The sequence below is a fragment of the Procambarus clarkii genome, chromosome 24 (assembly GCF_040958095.1).
Source record: "Procambarus clarkii isolate CNS0578487 chromosome 24, FALCON_Pclarkii_2.0, whole genome shotgun sequence".
NCBI lineage: Eukaryota > Metazoa > Arthropoda > Malacostraca > Decapoda > Cambaridae > Procambarus > Procambarus clarkii.
Window position 1 is genome coordinate 2,526,534 of NC_091173.1, and position 21,004 is coordinate 2,547,537.

The window sequence follows — 21,004 nt, forward strand, 5'->3', positions numbered from 1 at the left end:
ATTATATTTCCTTCAAGTTTCGTCTCTGATAATGCGACAATATCTGGGACCCTAAGCTGGATTATATCTTGCAACTCCAAAGTTTTTGACCTCACTCCATCTATGTTGGTATATACAATTTTCAAGAACATGTTCCCTTTTCCTTTGCTCTTTACTCCCCCTTCCACTACTTGTCTTGTTGCTTTGTTTTTATGTACCATTTCACAAGCTTTCCAGTCCCTGTCACTTTGTAAAAAAAAGAATTTCTGTCTTTTTCATTTCTATCCCCATTTAGATGTTTTGCCTCAATTAGGTTCATGTGTGTGTGTACATTACATATACATTATATCAATATATACTGTATATGTATGCATGTATGTATGTATGTATGTATGTATATATGTATATATGTATATATGTATATATGTATATATGTATATATGTATATATGTATATATATATATATATATATGTATATATGTATATATGTATATATGTATATATATATATATATATATACATATATATATATATATATATATATATATATATATATATATATATATATATATATATATATATATATATATATATATATATATATATATATATATATATATATATATACACACACACACTACACACACACATACACACACACACACACACACAAAGATACCTGGAACTTTAAGAACAAGAGGTCATAGATATAAACTAGCTAAACACAGATGCCGAAGAAATATAAGAAAATTCACTTTCGCAAACAGAGTGGTAGACGATTGGAACAAGTTAGGTGAGAAGGTGGTGGAGGCCAAGACCGTCAGTAGTTTTAAAGCGTTATATGACAAAGAGTGCTGGGAAGACGGGACACCACGAGCGTAGCTCTCATCCTGTAACTACACTTAGGTAATTACACACAAAAGGACGCAGCAAACAAGTTTGTCCCAGTCCAAAAGGAAAACAGTGAAATGAAGATGAGAAACCCATGGTTTAATCAGAGATGTAGGTTAGCTAAGCAGCAAAGTAAAAGGGTATGGAGAAACTACTGTATAGGAATAACAGGACACTGGAGAGCAGAGAAAGATATCAGAATGCCAGGAATGAATATGTCAGGATGAGAAGAGAGGAAGAAAGACAATACGAGAATGACATTGCAAGCAAGGCAAAGACTCAGCCTAAATTGCTGCATAGCCACATCAGAAGAAAATCAACAGTAAAGGAACAGGTTATGAAATTAAGAATAGGGAAAGAAGGATTCACTACAAACGACAAGGAAGTGTGTGAGGAACTGAATAAGAAATTCCAAGAGGTCTTCACCTTAGAGCAAGGAGAAATCCCAGAAATAAGAGAGGGAATAGCAAACCAGGAACCACTGGAAGAGTTTGAGATTACCAGCGGGGAAGTAAGGAAGTGTTTACTAGAGTTGGATGTGACAAAAGACTATAGACCCAGATGGAATCTCCCCTTGGATACTAAAGGAAGGAGCAGAAGAACTGTGCCTCCCACTCTCCGTAGTGTACAACAAATCACTGGTAACAGGGGAACTGCCAGAAATTTGGAAAGCAGCTAACGTAGTCCCGATATACAAGAAAGGGAATAGACAGGAGGCACTGAACTACAGGCCAGTGTCCCTAACCTGCATACCATGGAAGCTGATGGAGAAGATTGTGCGAAGAAAGCTAGTTGAACATCTGGAGCGAAAGAACTTTGTAACATAGCATCAACATGGGTTCAGGGATGGCAGGTCCTGCCTCACAGGGTTACTTGAATTCTACGACCAGGCAACAAAAATCAGGCAAGAAAGAAGGGTGTGCAGACTGCATATTTTTGGATTGTCAGATAGCCTTTGATAAAGTGCCACACAAGAGACTAGTGAAAAAGCTGGAGATGCAGGCCGGTGTGAAAGGGAAGGTACTCCATTGGATAAAGGAGTACCTAAGCAACAGGAGACGAGTCAGTGTGAGGGGTGAGGTCTCAGATTGGCGAGACGTTACAAGTGGAGTCCCGCAGGGGTCAGTCCTTGGACCTATACTGTTTCTGATATACGTAAATGATCTCCCAGAGGGTATAGAATCGTTTCTCTCGATGTTTGCTGATGATGCAAAAATTATGAGGAGGATTGAAACATAGGATGATAGTAGGAGGCTACAAGATGACCTAGACAGACTGAGTGAATGGTCCAACAAATGGCTGTTGAAGTTCAACCCGAGTAAATGCAAAGTAATGAAACTAGGCAGTGGAAACAGGAGGCCAGACACAGGATACAGAATAGGAGATGAAGTACTTAATGAAACGGACAGAGAGAAAGATCTAGGAGTTGATATCACACCAAACCTGTCTCCTGAAGCCCACATAAAAAGAATAACATCTGCGGCATATGCGAGGCTGGCTAACATCAGAACAGCTTTCAGGAACCTGTGTAAGGAATCATTCAGAATCTTGTACACCACCTATGTGAGACCAATCCTAGAGTATGCGGCCCCAGCATGGAGCCCGTACCTTGTCAAACACAAGACAAAGCTGGAAAAAGTCCAGAGGTATGCCACTAGACTAGTCCCAGAACTAAGAGGCATGAGTTACGAGGAAAGGCTGCGGGAAATGCACCTTACGACCCTGGAAGACAGAAGAGTAAGGGGGAGACATGATCACAATCTACAAAATCCTCAGGGAAATCGACCGGGTAAACAAGGATAAACTATTCAACACTGGTGGTACGCGAACAAGGGGGGGACAGGTGGAAACTGAGTACCCACATGAGCCACAGGGACGTTAGAAGCAACTTTTTCAGTGTCAAGAGTAGTTAACGGATGGAATGCATTAGGCAGTGATGTGGTGGAGGTTGACTCTATACACAGTTTTAAATGTAGATATGATAGAGTCCAGTAGGATCAGGAATCTGTATACCAGTTCTTTGACAGTCGAGAGGCGGGACCAAAAAGCCAAAGCTCAACCCCCGCAAGCACAAATAGGTGAGTACACACACACACACACACAGTGGCACCTCTATTAATTAGTTTAATCCGTTCTGGCACCGAGGTCGTTATGTGGAAAACTCATCTTAACCCTCAAACCGCGCATATCATATATAAATGATATCGGTGACAAAACCGAAACCGCGCACATCATTTATATATGATTTCGTGTCTAGCGCTATAATTTAAACGCCCCGCCTGGGATAGGGGCAGCTATAGTACAGCCACGACCGATAGTTGCCAGATGCCACCAAAAAAAAATCCAGGCCAACATTCTTGGGTGTTACAGCGTCAGTATTGAGCAAGCCACCAAGGCTGGCGCACGCAGCACGAGCTCACAGCACCGCTGTTCAGCTTGTGACCACAGCATCACCTACAAATACCATAATATAAATGATACTGCTATTATTTAGCAGTGATAGTATTACTGAAGCCCCCTGACTGTGATAATTACCAGGATTCTGATAATAGCAGGATTGTGGTGATATTTAGCGCTGTGCTCCATGGAGGGAGGAGTAAGGCTGTGGGAGGGAGGGTTGTGGCGTCGTTTTCTGACTCTGTGTGGCCACCATTTATTGACTGCACTCACCATACCAGCTTAGTGGTTCGATATGGTGAACACAAATGTAGATACTTATATATAACGTGTGTATAGTGTGAGATAACAGCGAGAGGAGTAGGTTGGGAGCCGCCATTTTGGTGAGGGAGGAGCGTCGTCTGCACGACTTGGCATGGTGTTTACTGATGGCCACTATGGTCTTTGGGCACCATACCAGCTTATTTGTTCAAGTATGGTGAATAAAACAGGTAGATACTTATATATAATATGTGTATATAGCGTAATAACACCACAAACAATATTGTTGAAGGACAAATATTAGTGCGTCTGGCCTTGAGGGCGGCCGCCGATCAGCTGACTGTGTGAGTAGCTACGTCTTATGGCCTTTACTCACCATACAAGCTTAGATGTACAGTTATGGTGAACAAAACATGTAAATACGTATATATAACGTCTGTGTATAGTGAATAAATACAGAAAGAGTATTGCGGGGGGTGAATGAAGGTGAGTGAGGTGGTGTTGAGGGAGGGAGTGGCAGTGAGTGGCTCGCTGGTGTTTGGCGGTCACTCCTTGTTGCTTTTTGACTCACAAGACCAACTTAGTAGTTCGTTATGGTGTACAAAACATGCAAATACTTATATATAACCTGTGTATATAGTGTAACAACAGCAAAACTATTTGTTTATTGTTTTATGAACATAATAATTGAATCACTAATATGCAAACCATAATTTTGAGTACAGCGATGGTTCACACATTTTATAATATAAATATACCACAAGTCACTGTATGGAATAATAATACTGCAAAAAAACTAAGAAAAAATCAATCAGAGACATTGAAATAATTAGGTAATAATATATTTGTGGCAACTGCCGTCTGACAGCTCGGGCGGAGTAGACCTCGTCTGGCGAAGGCTCTAGCGAAGGCTCTGCCAACGCCCCTTTTCTGCCACACTTCCCTACCCTATTGCGGCTAAAATATGCCACCTACGATTTTTTTGTTATTTTTTCCGTGATCTGGGAACAAAAATGAACACTTCTATAAGACGAAAGAATTTTTTGGATTTTTTTTTTTTTTTGCGCCTGTGGGTGTGAATTCCATTTGGGCCCCTAGCGGTTTGAGGGTTAAGAAACAAATTTCTCCATTTAAAATAAAGGAAATAAATTTAATCCATTCCACTCCCAAAAACATCCATACTTGTATGACATTTTGTTATGTAAATATAATACTGCCCATGTAAATATAAATGTTTTGTTGTACTGTTTTCATGTTTACTTTATCTTATAAAGAGTAGTTGCTGGCTTGAGGGAGACGATGGGGAGGTGGGAAGGAGGAGAGGGGTTATGGTGTGGAAGGAGAATCCACCTCTGAGTCAGGCGGGCTCTCTCTTCTTGGGAATTTCACCCCACTGGGACCAGGTTGTGGTTCACTATCACTGGCTCTTCTTTTCTCTCCTTTTGCATGAACTTATCTATTGACAATTGCTTTTGTCTTTGTTTTAGGATGTTCCTAAAACAAGACAGCAAATTGTCATTAAGCATTGTGAGAATATGGTTTCTCAAGATTCTCCCACAGCTGACTGGAATGGCTCATTGCAGTGCAGAGACCTACGTGCACAAGCCCATCTCTCTTAACCCTGGATAGTGACCTGGCATGTTGGGTATCTCCAGAATGCCCACTTAACCAGGAACACTTGCATCATACGGAGGCCGCCGTATGTCCAGGCAGGAAGTAGATACAGGGAAGTTAAGCATACTTGCCACCAAGGGTCAATGAGTACATTGGTTGGTGCCAGCGTGAGAGACGCCTGCGAGGCGACAGTGTGACCCTGGGGTCAACTTCAACCGGCGCGATGGAGAGTAACAGCTATGACGTGGTCGTGACGTGTTCATGACGTCACCACTCCTACTGATCATCGAACGGTCATTATGATTGGTTCCCGCTCATCTACTGCTATGCTATTGGTCAAATTGTAACCTTTTGTGTCGTGTGCCCACGAGACGCTCTGAGCCTCAGGAAAAAGGATTCACGTGAGGGAGCCTTTACACAGAGGACGTGTCCTGTTCTGTCTAACGGCCAATAGACTGAACTCCGTCCATTCCTCAAACGTCAAGTTAACTCAGCGTCTTTTCGATACACCCACACTCGCTCAGAATCACGATTGTGAATATATTGTTCAGAAGCTTATAGTGACAAAATCACCAGAGCGAAACAGACTGGTATCAGGTAACCCCTGGTGACAAAGATCGTTGTGAGTGACTTAGAGTGAACTAAAGCAGTGCCGCCGCCTAAGTAACCTGTGTGTGACTTTACCACAAGTGTACCTGCATGGTACCATATAATAACCTGCAGCCGCCAGCCACTCTGTCCCGAGCGTGTAGCCTCGAGCGCCCGCCGCCGCCCTCACTGTACTACGTGACGTCACCACCTTACTCACCGCCAGTACCAGTGTGTATGTGCGTGTGTGTCTGTTAAGCATACAGCACACCCTACTGCGAGTACCCTCCGTGTCTACGAGCGAAACCAGCTATCAGGCCACCTACGAGTGCTTGTATAAATGTGCCTGAGTAAATAAGAGAGGTACCCCCACCTGTAAGTACAAGATCTTGTCATTGTTTTATTGTGTCTGTGTTGATCTGAGGTATCAACCACAGTTCTCATCTTCTCATACCTGTCACAGGGTATAGGTGAATCGACGGTGAATGCGTGGTATCACTGCATTTCACTTGCCTGTGAACGTGAGCTTCACATACACCACACATTTAGTTATTGTGTGACATTATTATTGTGCATGTTATTGCCTGTCCCATTGACAGTGCCATTGTGTTTATTGCATATCATCATTACCCGAGTATCCAGTTGGAACTCTTGTGATCCCTTTGCATACCGGCAGTTAGGTTGCCGTGTTAATGATTGGCTGTCAACTGTATTAAGTTAGGTGTTTCGTCTGTAGCATATAATGGTAATCATTCACTTGCTCCTGTCAAACTTTCAGTGGATCATAGTATGGCTGCCCTACACGTTCCTAAAGCCAAGAGCCTTAGGATCGTTTCAAAGGTCTAAGTAAGAGGGGCCTCGTAGCCTGGTGGATAGCGTGCAGGACTCGTAATTCTGTGGCGCGGGTTCGATTCCCGCACGAGGCAGAAACAAATGGGCAAAAGTTTCTTTCACCCTGAATGCCCCTGTTACCTAGCAGTAAATAGGTATCTGGGAGTTAGTCAGCTGTCACGGGCTGCTTCCTGGGGGTGGAGGCCTGGTCGAGGACCGGGCCGCGGGGACACTAAAGCCCCGAAATCATCTCAAGACAACCTCAAGATAACCTGGAACATGTTACTAAGCCCATGAAAGGAAAGTGTATTTTCAGGATATTCTCAGGATATTCTTTCAAGATTGAGGATAGTTACTGGAGGTGTGAGGAAGCACATGTGTGCCCCTCCCTTGTATGCATGGCATTTATCGAGTCTTCCGATATTCTATCAACATCATGTGTCGGCCGACACATTTTCGGGCAAAGGAGTTTTCTTGGCCGGCGCAGCAGTGGTTAAGTAAAGAAAAAATCAAGAATTTAAACAAAATACAGGGTACAAGACAATCAGATCTACCCATAGAAGGAAATCAACATAAAAAGGATCTGGGAATAACGACATCTGATAACCTAACATTTAGGGAGCATAACCAAGTAAATATAATGTCGGCTAGAAAAATTATATGAAATGAGAACACTGAAATCCAAGGATCCTAGCACAATGGTCATACTATTCAAATCACTTGTGCTGTCCCACCTTGAGTACTGTACTCACTTCCCCCTTCAGAGCAGAAGAGATTGCTGAAACAGAGGGAATACAGAGAACATATACAGCACACACAATAAAGCAGTTAAATTATTGGGACCATCTCAAAGCTCTCAATGTATTCCCTGGAAAGATGATGAGGTATCACACACAGGTACCATAGAGGTATCTCACACATACATACATACATGGAAAATACTGGAAGGCCAAGTCCAAAATTTGCACAGTAAAATAACATACTAGAGTGAACGATATGGCAGGAAATGCAAAATTGAGCCAGTAAAGAGTAGAGGTGCCATAGGCACAATTAACGTGTATATGTATTTAGCATATTGCTAAATTTTGTCTTCTCATTTATCACAAAAGTGTTAAGACAAATTTAGAGAACCATCACACTTTTTTATAGATTAAGATCAAGCTCATACAATAAAACTGAATGTAAATTATAATTGTACAACACTTACAAGCTGTTGATTGTGGTGGGGTGCAGGTGGTGTTGACTGTGTGGAAGGTGGGTGAGAGGCTGCACATGTAGGTGGTGGTGTGCCACCATATCCTTGATTGCTCTTAAACAAATTTGCATATGTTTTGGGTTCACTTGATACTGGTTGTTGAACTGGATCAGGCTGGGGAGGGTCTGGATCAGGGGTTTCCTTGTGTGGAACTGCTGGTTCATCCCAGGATGTGCTCTGGGGTTCTGAAGAGCCACCCCAACCGTCAGAGACAGGAGTACCCCAACCTTCATCATCCTTTCCAGAGATAATTGTCCTTAAATCACATTATTCTTTAAGCAGAAATTATACTTATCTCTGCAACTATAATATTCTACCACATATTTGAATTTAAATTAAACCTCTCAACAATTAGATTAAATCACCTTTTCTGGAGTAGGAGGAGCTTCGGGTACAATTTCTGTTGTAGTTGGTGCCGGAGGTGTTGGAGACAAAGGCGGAGCAACAATGGGTGCACTCGTCACAACTGATGCACAGCTTACAGAAGCTGGCACTGCTACAACCTAAATGGAAATATCTTAGATTGTCACCTAGTCTGTGAGAGGGGTTAAAATAAATATCAAAGTCCTGCGTATTTTGTGGCTTCATAAGCTGGAGGAGAAGCCATGTGGTGGAGTCATTGTGTCAATTGACACCATGCAAGAGTACAGACACACTCTTCACTTACTAGTTAACACTGGATGTGTAATTAAATTTACACACACAATTGTGTGCGTAAATTTAATTTGCACATCAATAACCAAGCATTTCTAACAAAAATTGGCAAATGATCAATGATCTGTGTGGCCAAGAAAATATAAAAATAACTAACATTTTGAGGTTTAAAACATGTAAAAACTGCACTTAAAAAATGGAGTTTCAACTAAAAAATCAATTGGGAATTATGGGTTTCCTTGAATTTATGATTATATAATCTAAATCTCATTTGGTCTTGTAACAGATTATTTAGACCACTATCATTTTACATAAAAATGTAAAATTTGTATATATTAAAAGAATACACTTACTCTATGTAAAACAAAATGAATCCTAGTCAAACACTTAAAGAAAAGTGCCAACTGGACATTATCCCAGAAATTTCTGAGTGCCAGGTCTGAAGGAGTAACTTAGTCCTCAACATTCAATTATCATATCCAAACTAAATTTAATATCACCATCTTGTGGTACTTACCTCCCTTAAAGTCTGTGATGTTTGGTTTCCCCACTCAGTCTGTGAAAACAAATTGTAAATTCAATAAACTAGTCAAATGTGTGTTCAGAATGTACATTCAAGAATATAAAAATGCACAGATCTGGCAATAACACATGTAATTAAAATATATGAAATAAAAAGCAGAATATCGAAGTGGGTACATGGTCTTATGCCAGATTATCTAGCAATACAAATATGAAATTAAAACACGTGTGAACAAATCACAAACGTAATTATCATAGCCAATCTTAACATGTACACTTAGGCTTGCATGTTTTTAGAACATGAGCAATTTTGAGATATACTAATTAGCAGATAATGTTAGGAATGCAGATAAAACGAGTTCGGCTGCGATGGATGGCGAGAGGCGATGGTTCTCGTCTAGCCGTACTTGCCTATTTGAATTTGCGGGAGATGAGCTAGGCTCCTACCTCTCAACCCTTGACTGGTGTATGGGTACCAGAGTACATTGCAGATATCATGTCTATATTTAACCCTTGAAGAGTGTATACCATCTTAACACTTTCGTGCTTTGGGCCCGTGAGCGCTGCACTACCCCAGGTGGGTTTGGGTGTTCTGCGGGAGGGCGAGGGAGAACGCGGTAATTCTGAAAAGTGTATACTCCTTTCAACTTTTGTCACCTCAATTCTCATTCTAAGATATTCAATTTGGTATCAATGTGTTCGCAACAGAATTCTCTACAAGTCTAAATGCATATATAAACTCCAAAAGCCCGGCTTACCACTCACAGCAAACAGAGAAAGTGAGAGCGAGTTACCTGGGAGTGTGCAATAGCAATAAAATGTGTACACACTCTTCACTTTGGTCACCTTAATTCTCGTTCTAGATCTTTCATTTTGGTATCAATGTGTTCGCAATAGAATTACCAGCAGGAGTATATGCATATAAAGTAAAAAAAATGCAGTGTGTTCCACCCTCCGACAAGATGAACGTGGACCAGAGAGAGGGCTACGCCAACCCAAGGTACCTCTCATTACATTAGAGCGCAGTAATACTGAAAAGTGCACATCTTTTCAACTTTGTCATCTCAATTCTCATCCTAGGTTATTCAATTTGGTATCAATGTGTTCGCAAAAGAATTCTCTACAGGACTAAATGCATATGAAGCCCAAACACCCAGCGAGAAAGTGAGTGTCTTACCCAGGAGCGCACAAGAGCAATAAAATGTAATTTTATTTACATTTACAAGAGCAATACTCTCTCTTCACTTTGGACATCTCAATCTTGTCCTAGGTCTTTCATTTTGGGATCATTGTGTTTGAAATAGAATTTCCAACACGAGTATATGCATATAATGTCCAAAAGCCCAGCATACCATCCACAGCAGAGTAAGTGACGGAGCATTACCCCATACAACGCCGAGCACTAATAAAGAGCAATAAAATGGTTATACTCTTTTCAACTTTTGTTACCTCAATTCTGGTCCTAGATCTGTAATTTTGGTATCAATGTATTCACAATGAAATTCCCTACAAGAGTATAAGCATATAAAGTCCAAAACCACGACAAGACCTTCCCGAAAATGCCACTACTTTATAGCACCAACGACGCAATGCTGCGTCGTTAGTGGAACTGCTGTTGCTGTTCGGACGACGCAATGCTGTATCGTTAGTGTTAAGAAGTTCGACTCATGGTGCACATAACACCCGTAAGATGTTTACTTAGCCAACATTCGAACCCCCACCCGCGGGCATGCTGTGTTCCCTATTGGTGCACGAGGTCTCATTTAAAACATCCTCTACCTTGAAAAGTTAAATGATTTTTGGGACACTTTATGCTGAAGGCATAGTTTTTATCAATATAAAAATACAACAAAAATCTTGTTTTGAATACTATTTTTTGTGCACATACAATAATGCCCAATGTACCCTTGTGCAATGCAAAGATTAAAACACAGTCTCCGTGGTGTAGTGGTAAGACACTCGCCTGGCGTTCCGCAAACGCTTTGTCATAGGTTCGTATCCTGGCCGGGAAGGATTTACTGGGCGCAAATCCTTAACTGTAGCCTCTGTTTAATGCAACAGTAAAATGTGTACTTGTAAAATGGTTGTAACAACGATTCTTCGCGGTGGGGATCGTATTCCAGGGACCTGCCTGAAACGCTACGCGTACTAGTGGCTGGACAAGAATGTAACAACTCTTGTATATATCTCAAAAAAAAAAATCAAAGTAACTAGTTTTCCCTATAAAAAGGTGTATCTATGAAAAAGGAAAAAATCATTATCTTACCATATTTTAGTCTGGGTCAACATTCTTTTTGCCACTAGGCATCAGTGACTCCCACACAGTGATGGGAGTCAAGCACAAACAAAATGTTTAATTATATTTTTCATGAGCTATATTTAAAACTAAAGAATTGTATGCAAAAGCATGAAAATAATCAAACCTCTACACGGTATAGATCTTCATGCTGGTCCAGGAACAAATAACAATCATCGTATGATTTGGGGATTTTGTGGGGATCAGCTGTACCAGAGCTGGAGGATGTCACACTTAAAATTATTTAGTGGCCCCCATAACAGCTGGGAGATACTATAGAGATACTGGAACTGGAGCATACCTGGCGAGGGTTTCGGGAATTCTCTACTCCCCGAGCTTGCCTTAGGACAGGCTCTATGCATATGGTCTATCCATATATCCGTATTAAACATGACACAAACTGTCACACGACCATAACTACATTTTATTAAGCCATCATACAATGACAGTAGCTGTCTAAATGTTAAAAAAAACGACTTAAAAATGCAAGAGGGTTAGACGTCTGGGCATCACCCAGATTGATTCCAACGTCTGGTATGATATAAAATTCCTTTCGATTGTTCCTTAACTTACTCCATATTTTGTTGCTATTTACTAGTGTCTCCCTGTTAGCCAATACCATATCTAATATACTGTATTGTATTTAGATATTGGATCCAAAATTGTATTTTAAAAGAAAATAGCCATCTGCCATTACTAAAAATTGGTCTGCCTTCATCTCTCAATTGGTCTCCCCCCCCCCATTTTTCTGTCTAATTTATTCTACTAAGCCTCTGGTCAACTACAATGCAGGCATTATTAATACCTGAAGATCACACTTACTGGAACTGGAGTGGGAACTTGTGGAGCTACTGGAGTTTGGGGAGCAGCAGGTGGTGTTGGTTCTGGTTCAGGAGGATGAGCTGACCCATTTACCGTCGCAGACGGAGCAGTAAAATTCTGAGGTGTCATTGGAGCTTCAATGTCTTCTTCAACTTCACTCCCAGCCTCATCCCCACCTTCTCCATCAATGAACACCTGACAAAACACAAGTCAATCACAAGGAATATTAGTAAAATTCATGATCATTTACTGCATCGAAAGAAGAAGCCAGATATTTAATACCACCCTACTGTAGTGGGCAAATATCTACGTATTTTTAGGTATACAGGATGTCATCCATAACTCGAGCTTTTCTCCATATATTATACTGTAGCATACTGTATTGTCAATTTCTGTCAAAATCTGACAGGTTTGAAGTAATATCCAATATCTGAATTACTGTGGGGTGAGTTCATATTCTAAAGATGTTTTCACTGTGAGTATTGTATAACATGGATTGTTATATTGTTCATTTATGATTTTGTTAAGGGGTGCTTTTATTTTGACCAAAAATCAAAAAATACTCTAATGGAAAATTTTTGTGAAAATCTCGTAGCTTCTGGCATCATTTGTGAAAATCTCGTCGCTTAAATAATTATCTTTTGCAAGTAAATAACTCCCCCCAAAGCAAAACTGTCCACCATTGTTGTCTCGTCATTGCGGCCATACCTGATTGTTCTAACAATTGGCATTTTCAGAAAAAAATCTGAAGACTATATAATATGCTCTTTTTATTTGTTGGCGACTTCAACATCGCCTCAGGCAAGAGGAAGGTTTGTATGTGAGGGGACCATCAGTCTTGTTCACACAGGGCGGAGCTGTGGTGCGATACTGCATCATAGGACTATCAGTCTTGTTCACACAGGGCGGAGCTGTGGTGCGGTACTGCATCATAGGACCATCAGTCATTGTTCACACAGGGCGGAGCTGTGGTGCGGTACTGCATCATAGGACTATCAGTCTTGTTCACACAGGGCGGAGCTGTGGTGCGGTACTGCATCATAGGACCATCAGTCATTGTTCACACAGGGTGGAGCTGTGGTGCGGTACTGCATTTCATTGCCTTTCGTGCTGTTCCTCTGGTGTTTTATTGCTATTTGTTATTGTTGACATTTTCACGACAACGTACAAAACAGACATGGAAGAGTAAAATGGCAGGAGAATGTGCACAATAGGAGTACAAGCAGTGAGGAATGAGTGACTCCTCCAGCTGGAGCATGGAGAGAACTGTTGAAAAGCTGATGCGACGCTGTGCCACACCGTGCCACTACACAACTACTCACATATAACAGTGCTGTTATGGCACTGCCAAGGCACATGGGTCAGTGCCATTTATGACAGAGGCAATGGCTGGCACTGCCATCTATAAAATTTCTAATATTTACTTGTTTTGTAAACCTCAGCACCCAAATATTACTGCACACATACAAATAAATGTCGCTATCATAACAGGTACCAATACATGATACAACAGTGCAAATAAAGCCAGTGTATTGAAATAAATCCTAAAAAAAAAAAAAAAAGCTTTGAATGTGATGAAACGCCATTTTCTGGGCGAGTACCCGGAGGCTCCCCGGAGCTTACTAGGCTGATGTGCTAATGTCAGACTTTGGCATCAGTCATGTGTATGGAGTTCTTATGGGCCTACCGAGGACCACGAGCCAGAACCTTGCCCCCCTCAGAAGAGGCAAGGGGAGCAATAGCTTATAGAAACCCCCGTGTGGTTGGAAGCATTCTATGTCTGCCATCGACCGGGTCAGGCACACAGAAAGGAAAGCATCCCAAAACAAACCCCTATTCTGGTGAAATTATTGCTACCAAAAGCCGAACAAGTGGATAGAATTCCCCTAAAAGCAACGAGCAAACAATCATGATATCACACGTCGCCACGCCGCTGTCTGCATAGCTCCCCCCCCCCTCCCCGGAAGGGGAAACCCCAGACCCCTCACACCGGTTATCCACCCTTAGTTCTTAGGCTGGATGTCAAAAACACGCAAAAAAATTGCCGACCAGAGGGAGGGATGCTGGGGAGGCTCCAGGTCTCACCCAGAAAATAGCGTTTTATTACATTCAACGCTGATTTTCTGGGGAAGAGGGGAGCCCCTTCGGCTCCCCGGAGCTAACTACCCCACAGAGGGAAAAAAAACAACTTAGGGACTTACCCGGGAGGCGGTCGCTGCTCACTCCTCATCTCAAAGTCGAGACAACTGGCTGCAACCGCCGACCCAAAGCGACACAGGCACGACTGGGCCCAGTAATGTTCACATGGTAACGAGCAGCCAGGGCCCCTGTTCGACCGGCAAAAGCCTTGCGTCCGAATGTCAGCCCACGACATGTTGCAAAAGACAGCAACAAGAGCAACGAACTTATGAACGTCATGGGCACGGGGATAGACCGCAAGCTGGCTAGCCTTAAGGAGGAGTTTGGTTCCAAAAATGCAATAAATGAAAACTCGTTCCATTTCAATCAAACTTTTTTGACAAGTTCTAAATGAAAAGTGTTTCATCTGGTCCAAGTTTCAGCATCGTAGCATAAATAGGAAGGGAGAAAAAAATATTGAAGTAGGTGTGAAAATTATGCCAAAATGGTCAAAAACGATTATCAAACAAAAGTGTCAACTGAAATCATAGCTATAACTCTTTGCTATCACAATAGCATATATTAAACAAATATTATAATTAGTTTAATTGGAAAAAAATTTAAGTTAAAAAAAATTGATTTTTTTCCAAAAAATTTTTTCTTTTTTTTTCGGACGATTTGCATAAAACTTACACACCTGACTGCACGTAAAAAAAAGGGGGGGGAGGGGGGGGGGGATTTTTTTTCTTGACATCATTTCAACACATATTGACCTACAACTTTCACATACTTGAGTACGAATGCCAAACAATGTTTATTACAACATACAAGTAAATTCATGATTTAGAACTGCCTTATTCATTGTCGTAAACTTCAACTTCAATTATATCTATAACTAGAATTTCAACTTACTTCAGTATCCAAAAATCTAGTTTCTGACTGATTCTCACCATTTTTACATATAAGTGTGCACAGCTGTCATTCTACAATCCCTATAGAAGTGATTTTCATAAACTCTAAATGTTTGGAGTTATAAATTTTTGTTGTCTAAATTTGCGCATATTTCAAATGCCATATTGACAATTTTTTTTTACAGTAAACTATACTGAAAACCTATATTATAAATATATGAAAATAAAGATCATATGGTATTCTGAGAGCATAATAACACCAAATGAACAGTTGGTGATATTTTTATATTTTTGCAGCCGTTTTCAAAATCTGAAGTTCTTAATATTTAATTTTATAATTATTTTTTATTTTCTTGTTTTTCAAGTTACACTGGTATCATTTAGACAAAGTTGGGGTATTTGCCTAGTAGATTATGCACAAAACATTTGAGTGAGTTTCAGAAAGCTTAAAAAACTGAGCTCAAGATCACACTTCATATGACGTTTTGTGCGGTTTAGGGGTTAGCTAAGCCACCTGATCACCATACAAATGGTGATCGATGTTGAGTCAAAAAGACCAGATGCGAAGACTCTAGGAGAGGATCGAACCAGGCACGTGACGGACCGGACCAATCTGCTCAACGAGGTGGAGCCGCGGAAAAACCTTCGGGTTCAAACACCGAGCATGCAGCACCTGAAACCAAGGCTGGGCCGGCCCCCATGGGACCAAGAGGATGACTCCCCCCTGTTAAGTCTCCAAACAAGCCAGGACCTGGAGCAACAGCGAAACTGGGGAAAAGAGGTACAGGAACCCCCCCTGGCGAAAGGCATCTACCTCGACAGCCTCGCAATCTGGAAAGGGTGCCACATATACCGAAGATGCCATGACCACGCCGACGCGAAGAGGTCCACCTCCGGGCACCCAAACATCTGGCAGAACTAACTGAAGGAGTCTGCGAAGAACGTCCATTCTGAGGACAGGGAAACGAACCGAGACAGAACATCCGCCACAATATTGGACACCCCCCGAACGTGAACTGCCAGGAGAGCAAAACCCTAAGAACTCAGCAGTCACCCAAAGCAACCAGCCCCAGAGCGAAGGACTGCATCAAACCCTAGCAGTTCAGACAATGAGCCACCGGGAAGCAGTCCGAATGGAGCTGGATCGTCTATCCACGGGCGACCCAAACCCTCCGAAGGGAATGCCACATCGCCGCGAACTCCCACACTGTGCTGTGGGCTCGACGGAACGACGAACCCCATCGCTTCTGGCCGGCCTGGTGAGCACTGGTCACAAAGCCCCAGCCCAGAGACAAAAACGACCCGGGTAAGGCGCTTGAAAATGCGAGGTGCCAAGTTCAACCCAAACGGGAGACAATTAAAGCGGTAAGCGATACGTCCCACAAGAAAACCGACCCAGTCCCTGAATGAATGGATGCATTAGAACGTGCCAATGTGTGTCCCGGAGGTCCAGGGACACCATCCAAGTGTTCGGCTCCAATAGATGCTGGACCTGGGACAGTAGCCATCCAAAAGGAGGGGCAATGAACCCAGAGGTTCAGACAGGACTGGGAACAGACGGGAAACCCAGTGTCGTCCTTTCGACCACGCCAAAGCACACCCACTCGAGATGACCTGACAGCGCAGGAGAAGAGGCCTGCCCTGCTTAATACCTGCTTGATGGGATTCTGGGAGTTATTCCACTCCCCAAGCCCGGCCCGAGAAAAGGCTTGACTTGTGAGTTTGGTCCACCAGGCTGTTGCTTGGAGCGGCCCGCAGGTCCACATACTCGCCACAACCCAGTTGGTCCGGCATTCCTTGAAGAAAACAATTTAGTTTTCTCTTGAAGATGTCCACGGTTGTTCTGGCAATATTTCTTATGCTCGCTGGTAGGATATTGAACAACCGCGGACCTCTGATGTTTATACAGTGTTCTCCGATTGTGCCTATAGCACCCCTGCTCTTCACTGGTTCTATTCTGCATTTTCTTCCATATCGTTCACTCCAGTATGTTGTTATTTTACTGTGCAGATTTGGGACCTGTCCCTCCAGTATTTTCCATGTGTATATTATTTGGTATCTCTCTCATCTCCTTTCTAGAGAGTACATTTGGAGAGCTTTGAGACAATCCCAATAATTTAGGTGCTTTATCTTGTCTATGCATGCCGCATATGTTCTCTGTATTCGCTCTATTTCAGCAATCTCTCCTGCTCTGAAGGGGGAAGTGAGTACTGAGCAGTACTCAAGACGGGACAACACTAGTGATTTGAAGAGTACAACCATGGTGATGGGATCTCTGGACTTGAAGGTTCTCATAATCCATCCTATCATTTTTCTGGCTGATGCAATACTTGCTTGGTTATGCTCCCTAAACGTTAGGTCGTCGGACAACATTCCTTGGACAATATTCCCAAATCCTTGACATGCAGTTTTCCTACTATGGGCAGATTCGATTGTGTTTTGTACCCTGTATTATGTTTAAGATCCTCATTTTTGCCGTATCTGAGTTCCTGGAATTTATCACTGTGAAACATCATGTTATTTTCTGCTGCCCAATCGAAAACTTTGTTAATGTTTGTTTGTAGTTTTTCAATGTCTTCAGCAGAGGTAATTTTCATGCTGATTTTTGTATCATCTGCAAAGAATGACACGAAGCTGTGACTGGTAATTATGTCTATATCCGATATGAGAATAAGGAACAGCAGTGGTGAAAGAACTGTACCTAGAAGTACAGATCCTTTAACTGCACTCGGACTCAATTTTATTTGATTGACTGTTACTCTTTGTGTTCTGTTCAACATGAAAAGAGTATCCAGCGTCCTACTTTACCAGTTATACCCATTGATCTTATTTTGTGTGCAATCACTCCATGGTCACATCTGCCGAATGCCTTTGCAAAGTCTGTGTATACAACGTCTGTTGTTGGCTCAGGGCTCTGCGAGCCCCGAGCCCCCCCATAGGAGGCGGGGTCACCCAACACCACCACAGGCCATTGGAAATGACCCGCAGACCCACAAATTGTGAGACCAAGCATGAGCGAACAGAGCAAAGCTACCCCCAATGACCCCGTCAACAGGACGAACCGCGAAAGGGCCAACGCCCCTTAAAAGAACCCGAGCTTCGCACAGCGTGAACACCGCGCCGACCATACGATGACGAGTCTGAATGTGGCGCAGGCACCGAAACTGGCACCAGTGGCCTACCACGACAAGTGGAACCCCTCTCCCTGGCACAACCCCTCCGGGAAGGCCCTCCCCCCGGAACCTCCGTGGGACGAGCAAGTCGGACATCGGACAACAGCTAGCAGGAGTTGCCTGCAGATGCTGCCCCACTGCAGAATCAGCAAACAGCAAGGGAAATAGGACAAAGACAATCTAAGAGCCAGGGGCCCAAGCTGATTCCAAGGAGGAAGCAAGCACCGCCTGCTGACATGCAAGCCGGGAGGCATAAAACAGCGACACCACATCCTGTAGGATTGGCACAAACAGCTTCAACAAGGCAGACAACGCACATGCCGCCGATCCCAAGGCACCAGACCCAGGAACAGCTCCAAGCAGCTCCATATCCTCCTCAAGCCAGTCCACAGACAGCTCCATGAGGGAAAAGAAAAGCAAAAAAGCAAAAACAAAGCCAGCAGGCCACGAGCGTGCAAGTCCTCAGCAACCAGTGCAGCTGAAAGGGAAGGAATCTGCACGTGAAGCTGCACGACGCCCACATCCCGAGGAAGGGCAGGGGCGAACAAGCACTCATTGAGCTGCTCAAATTCGCCCCCCCCCCCCCAGGAAAACCTGGACCACTATCAATGACTTACACCACTCAAGGGTGTGAGAACGACAGAGTATGCCATGCCTCCAAAGCAAAAACAGGACAGTCTGCCAGCCAGGATGACTCCGGAACCTCATAACGAATGCAGTAGGGAAATGGAAACCCAAACCTGAATATAGACGGATCCATGAGGCATAATCTAGGTCGCGCAGGAGGTAAGACACAAAGGCCTCCTGCACCACATGAGGCGGGATGTGAGGAAGCCGAGAACCTCCGGAAAGACGGGACTGAAGCACCCGAAGGGACACAGAATCGAACTCGGGGAGGGGTAGAAACCAAATCCAATTCTTACGAACAGGATGGAAAAAAAAACATGGGTTGTAACAGTAAGCCCCGCTCAGAGGGTAGAAAACCCCAGGCGGGGTCCAACGGAGCCAAAGTTCCCCAAGTCAGCCCCTCCCCTGCCCCAGGAACCACCACATCAGGACCCCAGGCAGAGTTATCTCACAAAGCACTGGCCTCAAAAGAAAAAGGCCGGCGCAGCCGTAGAAGCCGGAAGAAAGGAGACCCACTGGTCAGATTTAGATGCTTCAGCAGGGAGAAATGACTTGAATGCCTCTGTTGCTACCCCGGAAGGGGCATCCCCTGAGACTACCTGCGTCTCAAACCATCTAAACCCTACCCCAACCCCAAACCCCTCAGACAGTTTCGGAGCCGGAAGCAGGGGGGATGCGACAACCAAAGGCAGAGCCCCCACTAGGCAGGAAAACAAAAAGAATAAAAAAAATCCACAAGAGGACAGCGTACCCAGACGGAACAAAGCCGGCCGCTATGATAGGTGAAAACTAGCTGCGCAGTACCCAGTGCCCCTACCGGTGCAAACTGCCTCTTTAGTACTTACTATTTAGTACTTACCGAGCACCTAGGGAAGGTAACCCTAGGTGCATGCAGCCCGAGTACTGAAGAACTACTCCTAGCTCGCACAACCCCCTCCCCCAAAATCACCTTGCACACAGTGGTTATGTTGGCTATTATTAGCAGTGCCGCCCAGTGGTTAAATTACAAATTTTCACTATTATATTACTAACCTCGTCTTGATAGCGGAAGATGTCATTGTGTACATAGTACTTCTTGGGGGTTTGTGGAGCCAACACAAAGGTCTGCATGAACCGTCGCATGGGATTACCATTGTTAGACAACTCTCCTGTCACCTAGAAGAAAATCATTAAAATGACAAATAACAAAATTACACTAAAAATAGACATGAGTGCAGCCCATCAAGGATGGTATCAAAGGGGACCTATCCAAGGCATTTCCCCAAAATCAAACTAAATTCTGAATATTTTAAAACTAAGCTTCACCTATTAACCCTAAACCACCGCACTGCACAATGAGCCTTGAGGCGCTCAACGGATGGTGCACAACACGCCTCAGGGATCTCTGAGGTATAGCGTACTATTCAAAACTGGCGGTGACAAACCCTTGCGATAACAAGGGTTCGAAATGGGATGCCTGAGGGCCCCAGTGATCGTCCGCCATTTTGAAAAAAAATCCCAGCATGATCCAGGACCGTGGGAAGCCCGTGTTTCAAGGAAGCAACCACATCTGACGCATCGTCTACGAGCTCCTGGTAAATGGTCAGCCGCAGTCGAGGAAAACGACTCTCTGAGAACGAAATACGCGACATGGTGTATGATGGAGTGATGGATGATGATTTAGACTACAATCCAGAGAAATACCTAACACAGGTCTGACACGAGTGAGAGGGAGAATGAGGTGGAGTAGGTCGCGAGTGTGTACAGAACACGTGCCTCACCCGGCCTGCCTCGCCACCCTGGGTCAGCACTGCTAGTCACCATCGCCATGCGTGTCCTCTAATGCGAATTAATTAGCGATAGTACTTGAGATGAATCATTCTCGGGCTTCAGTGACATAGGCTCCAATATAAGCAGTGTTGACGAACCGAGTACGAGCAGCGATGGTGTTACTAGGCGGGGTTTTGCTGCCCCAACAACATGCCGAAGCAAGCGGCAGTGTGTCACGCAGCCAGAGGACAATGATAACAGTGTTCCCTCGACATCAGGTGTTTGTGGTAGGCCTACACTATGCAGAACACACTTA

General features: G+C 43.5%; 1 protein-coding gene across 1 annotated transcript in view; it reads right to left on the reverse strand.

Moving 5' to 3' along the window:
• Nucleotides 1-21,004, reverse strand: part of rin (ras GTPase-activating protein-binding protein 2) — a 66,387-nt gene that overhangs the window by 25,143 nt on the left and 20,240 nt on the right. The window contains exons 4-8 of the mRNA XM_045748022.2: nt 19,972-20,094; nt 12,111-12,305; nt 8,988-9,026; nt 8,182-8,319; nt 7,769-8,053 (exon numbers count right to left, since the gene is read on the reverse strand). Of these exons, the coding sequence (XP_045603978.2) occupies nt 7,769-8,053; nt 8,182-8,319; nt 8,988-9,026; nt 12,111-12,305; nt 19,972-20,094 (780 nt within the window). The remainder of the gene's footprint in view (nt 1-7,768; nt 8,054-8,181; nt 8,320-8,987; nt 9,027-12,110; nt 12,306-19,971; nt 20,095-21,004) is intronic.